At 41.0% G+C, this 10,828-nt stretch overlaps 1 protein-coding gene across 1 annotated transcript; it reads left to right on the top strand.

The window, feature by feature from the left end:
* The first annotated feature begins 785 nt into the window (after window positions 1-785).
* Window positions 786-4,823, top strand: LOC110499001 (protein phosphatase 1 regulatory subunit 3C-B). Its single transcript, XM_021575782.3, has 2 exons — window positions 786-1,377; window positions 2,233-4,823. The coding sequence occupies exons 1-2, from the start codon at window positions 1,364-1,366 to the stop codon at window positions 3,179-3,181; spliced, it is 963 nt and encodes a 320-aa protein (XP_021431457.2). The 5' UTR covers window positions 786-1,363; the 3' UTR covers window positions 3,182-4,823.
* Window positions 4,824-10,828: the final 6,005 nt, after the last annotated feature.

Genomic DNA, 10,828 nt, shown 5'->3' with positions numbered 1-10,828 from the left:
GAATGTGTAAGAACTCCTGACCGTGACCGCTCGGGAAGCGCACACAGTACTTGGCTTCAAGCCAAATGGTTGCTATGAGGAAATAGGTTGCAATCAGAAACGTTTTTAGACAGACTACTGTGTGAGAAACTTTTTTGTATAAACCCTATCTAGATTGGATTGTTTTAGTCATTTGCTTTTACATTCGGGGATATTACACATCATATTGTGAAAGTAGATCATCCATTTACACAGTTATAACTCAAGTCAGTTATGGAACGGAAATTCTTTCAAAATTCCTACTGCAATGATGTAAGAGTCATGTATAGCACCTTATCTCCCAATAGAGACAAGAGCAGAATCTCAGTCACGTCTGAGTAATAAGGCTTCTGATGCTGGACATTTCACTTGACACCCTTTCACACACTACCCTCTCCATGGCCTCTCTTCTGTCTACCACGTTCATGATAGCGGTGAGAACACTCCTCCAGCCCTTCACAAGCTAAAAAGAGCTACGATAATCTGCACTGCTCTAAAGCCAGCAGAGACAAATATAAACAGTTTCCCTAGGACGCTTCAGGGCAGAAGTTGTCCTCGCTAGCATGGCACCTAGCAGATGTTCATACCCCTATGATGAACTGATACTCAGACAAGTTCAACTAGATTTGCTGTGTCAGGGTGGAGGTATTTCAAAGCCTACAGCTGCCTGAGATCTCAAAGAAATGTCTCCCAACCCAGGCTCCCACTTTTGCATAGTTATATTTAGATTATGATCGCCTAATTTTCCGATCCAACTAGAATTAGTTAGACCTGGAATTTCACAAATAGGCTAATGGTGTGTACAAAATGCCTCAGGTCTATCTTCAAACTATGAGATATGGTATTATAGATGTATATAACGTATAGACTACAAACTATTATTATTGTTATTGACATGCACATATTTAGTTGCTAAACATAAAAACAACCAGTAGAGGTCTATTATGACTCAAAATCTAAATCTTCTCCTCCACTCCCCATCCTGCAACGTAACCCGAACCGACTAGACATTTCAGCACCTCGGGTAGGACGGTAGACGCGCAACGCTGAGCTGGTCGCTGATTGCTCGAGCGCTCGGCGTTTGGCTTTACCATTGGCTATCATCCGGGGTTAATTTGAAGCAGTATGCGAATCGTCTGGATGTACAGATGGAGACTGGAGAGCGCCTAAGCCATTGTCAGTACAGCTGGACTGCAGAGGTGAAGTGGGCGTGCCACGCAGCATTCAGGATCCTCAACCTTCATTGGAATGGCAAAATAAATAATAACACAATTCTGTTCTTATGAAGTTAGTCCGTTTATTCATCAGCAACATTTAAGGTTTTTGACTGTTTCAACGCTTTCCAATGAATTGCACAAGGTAAGCTCACAGTGCGTCAAATGTGAAGCGCTTCGATGGAACTACTGTCATTGGATGGGGCATGAATTTTGAACTGCGCAATTAATAAAAACGAAAAGTTTCTTAAATATAATAGTTTTTCAATCCCAGGTGAGATTACATCTGTCGATGAAATATCATAAATTGAATCACTGACCAGTTTTCTTATGCCTGTGATACTTTTTTATTACATTTTCATTGACTGGCCAGTATTGTTGCATAGAGCTAGATAAAAGGTCACCTATTTATACTCAAGCCTACTGCCCCCATGATCTACATGAAAACGAATAACCTATAGTCTATGTGGCACAGCTATTATCGTGTGAGCAAGGACTTGAAAGTTGGATAGCTGTTTATCTTCTGGACTTTTGTAAGCTATTGCTGAATATTGTCTGGATAATAATTAGGCCTATTTGAACTGTAAAAGTATGCAATATAGCTCCCTACATACGATTATTATAGCCTGCTATAAACTATTTTGAGCATTATTATCAGTGTAGATTTTCAAACTGTTCCAGGAACAAATATATTGAATACTTTTACAAATCTGTGTTGGATTAATTTTGATGACAGGTCTCTTTCAATTAATGAACTACATCAATCCCCCCAAAATAATGACAGCATTTCTGTATACAATATTACTACGGAAGTGTGGTTTGAGTATGCCTAAAATACTGTTACCTCTGACACAGCCTGTGTACAGACTTCTGACATGAGTTCTATTACTTTCTTTGACCACATCCTGTATGGGCTTGACTCTGTTCAGTTTCAACTGAACATATAACAGTTTCACCTAGAACCCCGTTGTCCTCTTGGTGCGGTCTTCTTTTTCAACAGGGTCCTACACATGTTGGACACCAGGCCGATGCCAGGTCCTATCATGCCAGTAGATGTAGCCATGAGGATCTGCCTGGCAAGCTCTCCGCCCCTCCGCAGCTTCTTCAGCACGTACGAGGACTGCCGATCGCGAAACCTGGCCAACTGCTACAAACCACTGAGGCCGTGCATCAGCTCCAAGCAGGAGGCAGAGGCCTCCAGCCTGGGATGGAAGAGTCCCAAGGCCAGCGGGAAGAAGCGGGTGGTCTTTGCCGATTCAAAAGGCATGTCCCTAACGGCCATCCATGTCTTCAAGGAGTTTGAGGAGGACCCACTGTCTGACCTGCAATTTGACCTGTCTGACCTGGCCAATGCCACCACCGGCCTGAAGGTCTCCATAGAGAAAAGTTTCACTCTGGACTTCCCTCAGCCTGCTGCAGATTATCTTGACTTTAGGAACCGGCTTAAGAAGAACCAAGTGTGTCTGGAGAACTGCACGCTCCAGGAACGGTCACTCACTGGCACTGTGAAAGTGAGGAATGTAAGCTTTGAGAAACTGGTTTCCATACGGATAACGTTTGACTCATGGGAAACACACACGGACGTTGCATGTACGTACCTGAACAATGTGTACGGTTGTTTGGACACGGACACCTTCGCTTTCACCGTCGACCTGCCAAGTTCTGTGCCCTCGCAGGAGCGTGTAGAGTTCTGCATATGCTTCACTACCCAGGATCAGACGTACTGGGACAACAACGATGAGAAGAACTACAAGTTGCTCCACAACGACACAGACGCTGACCAGACCAGCAATCCCATCATCCAGACCACCGCACCAGTTGAGTTCAAGAGAGACGGCAAGACGCCGGAGATGGAGTTTGACCAGTTCGGGAGCCCGAGAACGTCCAGTGGATTCTTCCCTGAATGGCAGAGCCGGGGACGCATAGAGACCACGGCCCCATACTGGTGAAGCAACAACAGGGCCTTTATGAGAAATCCACAAGATGCTCTCATAACATCAACTCCATTTGAGCGATAGCAGAACATTTAACTGTGTGTTCATATGAGAGTGCCGGCTGACCCCCCCTCAACAATGAAGATATAACCACAATCTGAACCGTTAAGATGACTCGAGCATCAACAGTTGCGGTCATTGTGGGGCCCTAAGAATGGACATCTTTGTTTTTGTCACTGCAGTGGAAAGGTTCAGAATGTGCTGTCTCTTCATGTTTTGTGGGTATATGTGAAGAAACAGAAATCTATAAACAACCATTTGATCCTGTTGTTGTCATCCAGTTAACCCCCTAATCATTGTGTACCTGTACACAACATAAAGCATTGTGGTAATATGCCATCATAGCCACACAAATATTATGATTTCAATTGCCTAGAATTAATTGCAAAGGGCATTAAAGGCTCAGATATAATAGTGTACTCAATTTATGCAGTGAACTAAAGCATTTTATAGATTTGGAAATGTGTTAAATTATGATTTGTCGTAACATAGATGCCTTCCTCTGTGATGTTACTTTGATTGTCCGATAAGCAGTTTGTAATACAAGGGCGTTACTTCACCACCTGTATACACAATGAGTAAAGCTGTTTTCAAAAACAGAAAGACCACTCCAAATTTGGGAGCCTGCACTTTAATTCATATTTTTAGCATTTAGGTTTAGCATTTTGTACATGGAGTGCTGTTTTGGTGAGTTTACAGTATATCAACATAATTAGCTTTACTTGCCCTATAATAGCTGAAACTATTCCTTGGTGTTAGATGTACGGCAAGCCACCAGAATATCAGTACAATGTAAAGTAAGTCACGCGAATGTTGCCAGACATTGTTGCCAGAGCACACAACTTTGCACTGACCGGATTATGGTATGCCTTTAACATGTGAAAGAATAAGAAGTTGAAAGTGGAATCATTTGGTACAACATAAAGTACTTCATATTGAAGTTGTCTAAAATGCCATGGTACCATTTGATTGAAGACTTTCAGGTGAAAAAAATGAAAAGCAATACAGGTAAATATGCATGACGATACCCCAGCATATTATCAATTAGGTGTAGGCCTAAATGGAGCACCTCCCTTTTTTCACTTAGCATTTTTCCTACCTCCATGGTATTTGTGAAAATCCTTCACATGCAAACACATTCAATGTGCTCTTCCTAACCTGCTCTTCAAACTGTTTGCTGCTACTGTAAGAATGTGCTGTTCTATCTTCAATGTGTTTCGTGGACCCATGCTATGTGAATTGTCTCCTATGGGTAAAACAAGGGGGAAGAGAGTGAGGGCAGTGGGGATGTTATTTAAGGAATGTATGAGTAAGTAAGGGAAGTGCTTAAAAGGGAAATGAATGGAAAATAGGTCAGTGTTCGAGGGCTGTGCTTGGGACTGAGGCTTCAGTGTTTACCAGACATTGGTGAACACTGTTAGCTACTTTGTTTCTGAAATGGAAATACGGCCGAATGTAAAGGGCTATGACACAAGCCGCGGTGTCTAACCACCAGCATGGTTTTTTCTACTGCAAGCAAAGGTCTCTGTGTGTGAGAAATGGTTTACTGTTTTCTGTGTTCCTTTCAGAAATAAAGACAAATCTAATGTTTATAGGGTGAAAGACTCCTGACTTTTCAATCTGGATTTTATGTATGAGATGATTATGTTGTCTAAGCAGTATTATCCAGCTGGGATCACTGTATGTGCAAAATACCATTGTCTAAAGCTCAAGTACAACATTCTTGATGACATTGTGTGACTAAACAGGGTGCACAAATTATAAAAGTGGTGTGACTCTTATTACAAAAGTATATTTATACAGGGGTGACCCGTTCAAACAATCAAGCAATTGAGAGCAGACACAAACAGTCATCTGGTCATCTATGAACATTTGAACATCCTGGCCATGTTCTGTTATAATCTCCACCCGGCACATCCAGAACCAGGCCAACCCCTCACAGCCTGGTTCCACTCTAGGTTTCTTCCTAGGTTCTAGCCTTTCTAGGGAGTTTTTCCTAGCCACCGTGCTTCTACACCTTTATTGCTTGCTGTTTGGGGGTTTTAGGCTGGGTTTCTGTACAGCACTTTGTGGCATCAGCTGATGTAATAAGGCCTTTATAAATACATTTGATTGATTGATTGATTGATTGATTGATATTAGGTCAGGGTCTGGTCCATTGTTGGTCCATATGTTTCCAGTGTCGCATGTGACGCACGTCTCTCAGAAAGAGCAGAGAGCCTCACTTAAGAATGCTGAAGAGACAAATAGCCACACAGGCAATGTTAACAGACGGACGTAGAGCACTGGGCAGACAGAGAGCATGTCTCATTGGCCAAGATTGATGAGCTGCCAGATGTATGAGCATAGACCAGACAGGTCGCTGCTATTATTAGAGACAGAGAGCAGAGCAGACGATAACACAGACTGTGTGAGCATAACGATCGCTCTGCCTGCTTACCAGCACGTACAGCCATTTGCTGCAAAAGCTGTTTAGAAATGCAGTTTTCTTCAGGACCCGGAAGAACTTGGCATGTTTGACTTTGCATTCAATCAGAGTGTAGAAGAGAGAGAATGACACAGAGACGAAGGAAAATAAAACTTCTCCCGGACAGGTCGAGTGGGGAGACGTCTGTGTTTACTGTTTGAACGTCAGAGTTGAATTGAGCGAGTCAGTGACTATCAGGTTTAGATTGGTTAAAGCAAGGAGATAGATCCGATTAAGTAACTAAGAAGCATCGTCTTGATAGCATTCAGTGGTCTGTACCCTAGCTGAGGCTTATCGCTTGTTTTTGGACTCATCTTGCTCTGCTTCTACTTGCCTGTCTGATACAGGGACAGATGGTCAGCGATTGAGCGTCAACGCACTCGTCCCATGCATGAATCGATCAGCACGTGAGCAGCTGAACCAATATCACAAACCGAATAATACTATTTTCAGCTAGTTCAAATAAATTGTATCAATAGAGTACAAAAACATTGTTGGAATTGGCATAGCCTACCCTGCAAATAATGGGACCCTGAAATGATATAATCTCCTTGTTAATGACGCAGGACACTTCAATAATATCATTTGGATACATAGCATTTCACACATAAACTTACCAAGGCTATCACAAGTAAGATGGACGAAGCCAGGTTTTGTGATTACTCCGACATGATCCATCTCTAGGTAGTCCGTCAACTTTCTCACAACTTGCTTACAATAAAATCTACTATAAGTAGAAGTGGTGAAGATTTGCGGCCATCAAGCCATGTGTCCTTGTGCGTTGGTCAGGAGCTCACCACCTTTTCGAAGTCAAAAAGGTCAAGCACAGTACCTCGGGTAGGAACTCTGGGCGCTACTAACTGTCCAGTCACTCTACGACCTAGACATGTCATATTACTCACTCATTCACACCTGCCCTTTACACTGCCAATGCCTTACTCTAGCCAGCATCCCAAAAATGGATCCTTTGCTATTAACACCTTGTGAATGAGCCCAACGGCCTGCCTGATGTGTGTTTACTTTGGTTACTCATCAGATAGAGTTGAATGAGTAGTTAGGGAACATAATGTTTCCAAAGATGTTATGGGGTTATAATGACAAATGCATTTTCATTCCATTAAAACTCCAAAGAATTCCAGACACATGTCCCTTAAAGCTGGATACAGTATATGGGGTTGTCAGTGGTTCACCAATGATAGAGAATCCACTACAGGTCAACTCAGTATTGACACGGTATCCGCTTGAACATTGAAGCCAAAGTAAAGATCAGTGTTTGTAATCAGGTTATTGGGAAACAGGATGTTTCATCATTGTTTACTGACAGAGTTGAGTTATTTTCATGTTGCTGGTCACAGTGAAAATGATGTTATTTTGGCAAGGACAATATAATGGCCTGTCTCAATTAATTGTTACAGGATCAGCACATAAGACTGGATTCAGACTTGAAACATTAGTTTTGTCTTTCCATGTACTGTACACGGATAAAAAATCCCGTTGTTTTTAAGGTAACAGTAATCCTAACATTAACCTTACAGTAATGTCCTGTTAAACCAAAGTTTCTTTGGTATTTACAGTAACATACTTTATTTTATTTGACAGTAACTTACAAGTAACCGGCTGCCAGAAAGTTACTGTAAAACAACAGGATTTTTTTTAACAGTGTATGTATGTCCTTCATCTTTGGACATGTTTTTTTTTTAAATGGACAAACCAATGACTGGACTCAACTAACGTTAATGCATACTATTTCTGGTAGAGGTCAGAGAGGTCAAATGAAATAATCCATCTCTATGAACTTGAACTTCATCTCATGTCCATGGAACTATAGTGATTAGTCAAATGTCAATCTTGTGTAAACATATGATGTCTTTACAAGGGTAGGGTTCTCTGTTCTTTCACTTGGAAAGAAACATAAAACACTTGCCCTCTCCCATGCTCTCTCTCCTTAATATTTTGATTTACTTTGGAATTATTTCATGTTGTTTTGATACATGCTACTCTGATGTGAAAGCATTGTAGCTGTGATTTTCTAACGAGACATGGCATATTGGCAGACAAAGACATTATTGAAATTACGCCCATTATTCATTCATTATCAACTTGTCTACTGCAGAACGTTTGTAGAGTTGACACGTGTCTCTTCATTTGATACAGAGTTCTGATTTCCAAAAATAGGTTGAAAATACCTTGATGTGGTCATTTTGGTCTTTGGTTTGTTGGTCAATGCTAAACCCAGACAACATCCGACCCTGATGGACTACTCTTCTACCTAGAGAAACTAGGGACATGAGTGGCTTGTTTAGAAGTACATCTAAAGCTTGAATATACCTATAGGGCACAAAATAATGAGAGTGACTGACTGTTTTATATGTCAGACAGAATTCACTTGGGGAAACAACATCTAAAGAAGTCTTGCTAAACTCCAAGCAACCCCAAAATACCAGACACTACCCCATAGAGGCAAAACATGGCATCTATAGTGAATTCTAGTAACTCCTGATCAATCCTCAAGTGTGTGTGTGTGTGTGTGTGTGTGTGTGTGTGTGTGCGTGTGCGTGCGTGCGTGCGTGCGTGTGTGATTGTAATGTCTATTACTTAATGGACGAACTTTGTTACTAGTGGGTGACATTGGGCAGGTCAGTGGGCCCCAACATCTCCAAGGTGTCTCTGTACTGTACATCATCGGAAGAGGTGGAAACTGAATATGTAACACATTCTTTGTCCTAAAGTCACATGCTGTGACCAGATCATGTTAAAGTCCTCCTCTTATATGTTGTCCTGTCAAGCCCTCACATAGAATGTAATGACATCATAGGGGGCAAGAGCTGACATCACTAGTGACTCATAGAGCACAGCACACAAATAATGAACGTGCACTTTTTTACCACACTTTCTTCCTAGTCTCCATTCCTTCCTTGCAAACTGACACTATTCTTGGCGCATGCCTCAGCTGCCTGGTATGGTGGCAGAATAATCAAAATGTCAACCTTCACTCACACTAGCCACGGTCCTGGACTGCAGAGTACGTGACTGCTCATAGTTGAACAGAGACACATTGTTATACAAAAGCAAAAGGGTGAAGATACACTTTACATGCAGAGTTGGATATTATTTGTTATTTGCTGAAGGTAGCCCGTTTCAACAATGAATGGGACTACAGTGCCGTCAAAGTATTCATACCCCTTGACTTTTTACACATTTTGTTGTGTTGCAGCCTGAATTTGAAATGGATTAACTGTAGATTTTTTTTTGTCACTGGCTTACACACAATACCCACATAATATCAAAGTAAAATTTTGTAAAATTTTGTTTTGTTTTCTTGTTGGTACAAATGAATAAAAAATAAAAAATTAAACAGTAAACAGTAAAATAACAATAACAAGGCTATATACAGGGTGTGCCGGTACCGAGTCAATATGCAGGGTACAGGTTAGTTGAGGTAATTGAGTTAAATGGTTGTCTAGCATTGATTAAAAAACAATTTGACAGAGCTTGAACATTTTTGAAAATAATAATGGGCAAATGATGTGCAATCTAGGTGAGGCTCTTAGAGACTTACCCAGAAATGTAATGTAATCGCTGCCAAAAGGTGATTCTAACATGTATTGATTGACTAGGGGGTTTGAGTACTTATCAAATCAAGAAATATTAGTTTAGGTTTCATTTTATTTTGTATCTTTTTTTTACTTACTTTAAAACACAGCAAAATGTGGAAAAAGTTAAGGGGTGTGAATAATTTCTGAAAGTACTGTATAGATGGAAGTAGTTTAGTGCAATATAAAGGAGTTAAATATGGGTACAAAAATGATAATAATAGTCATAATTTCCAGATCTTTCTTATATAGGATATAAGACAGACAGACACTTCAAAACAAACATATTTTTAATGTATTTTTTGACTATCTGTCCTTCCATGTATGGATCTGTTACTCAGTGCGTTTCTATGTGGTAATAGATGTAAAGCCAAATTCAATGTTTTATCAAATCATTTTTGTATATATTTTGTTGTGATAACAAAAGAAGTCCTAAAATTCCAAATCAAATAGCTAAATGATCCTTGGTATGACTATTATAAAAACAATTCCATATGTTAGTTTAGTAGAACCTCCCGCCCACGCCCAATAGGCTGTCCTGCCCAATAGGCTGTCCTGCCCAATAGACCAGACAAAGGAGATGAAAAGGAATGAGTGTCAAACTGCTTAGTCCACAGCGACTTCTGATATAATTCGTTCTCACAGTGAGCCTGAGGTGTCTACTGTACTGCACGTACCTGTTGCTTTCAGTTGGACATGACTGCACTTCCTCATGTTCAATGAACAAGGAAATACTTAGAAAATAGAATTACGCCTGCATCTCAGGGCTGTTGTAGATGAGCACGGTAGGCATATGACTTCCCCAAAATAGCATTGTTGAGTAACACCTTGAGCTCTTCATCATACATTTTTTTTAAACACTCTTCTGTGGCTACGGCAATGCCCCATATCTTCCCTTTCACATGGACATTTTGTTGTTTGTGCCTTGGAACTGATGGACTGGCACAGGGATTAGTGTGTGCTGAATATCCCTTGGCTGTGACGTGCTTCAGAGAGCGTGTCGTTCGCCGCAAAATCCACATCAGAGCGGGCGGTGAGGACCGGCGGAGAGAGAGAAAGCACGGGGGAACAGGGAAATTACATCGTCCAACAGGGACACCATTCTTCCCTCAATTTAAAGTGTGCTTATCACACTGACCATCGTTGTCTTGTCCAGGCACAGACCGGGAAACTCCAGGACCACGCGCAGGGGTTGTGATTTCTCATGACTGACCTGATGTGAACAGGGACAACTCGGAACCGTCGTTACTACTAACTATAACTATGCTAAGTTATGAAAAGTGAAGTTTAGTAGCTAAGGCCCGGTCTTCTGAATTGTATCAATTTGACTGGATCATATTCTCCAAAATGTGAAAGGGTGTGAAAAACTCTAGTTTATGTAACTCTCTTTCCAATATCAGATTCACAGCCATGTCATTACATTGAAAATCACAAGGCTCCATCTGTCATAAACTTGGTTTAAATAAAGCCATCAGTCTTTATGTATATAGCAATATGTCAACCTAGACGAAAGCCTTCTATATTTCATTTCAGCCTGTGACA

Source organism: Oncorhynchus mykiss, chromosome 20 (assembly GCF_057628025.1).
Source record: "Oncorhynchus mykiss isolate SJ-2025 chromosome 20, ASM5762802v1, whole genome shotgun sequence".
Taxonomy (NCBI): Eukaryota; Metazoa; Chordata; class Actinopteri; order Salmoniformes; family Salmonidae; genus Oncorhynchus; species Oncorhynchus mykiss.
Note: the sequence above shows the minus strand (reverse complement) of the source record. Positions and strands in the feature narration are given on the sequence as shown.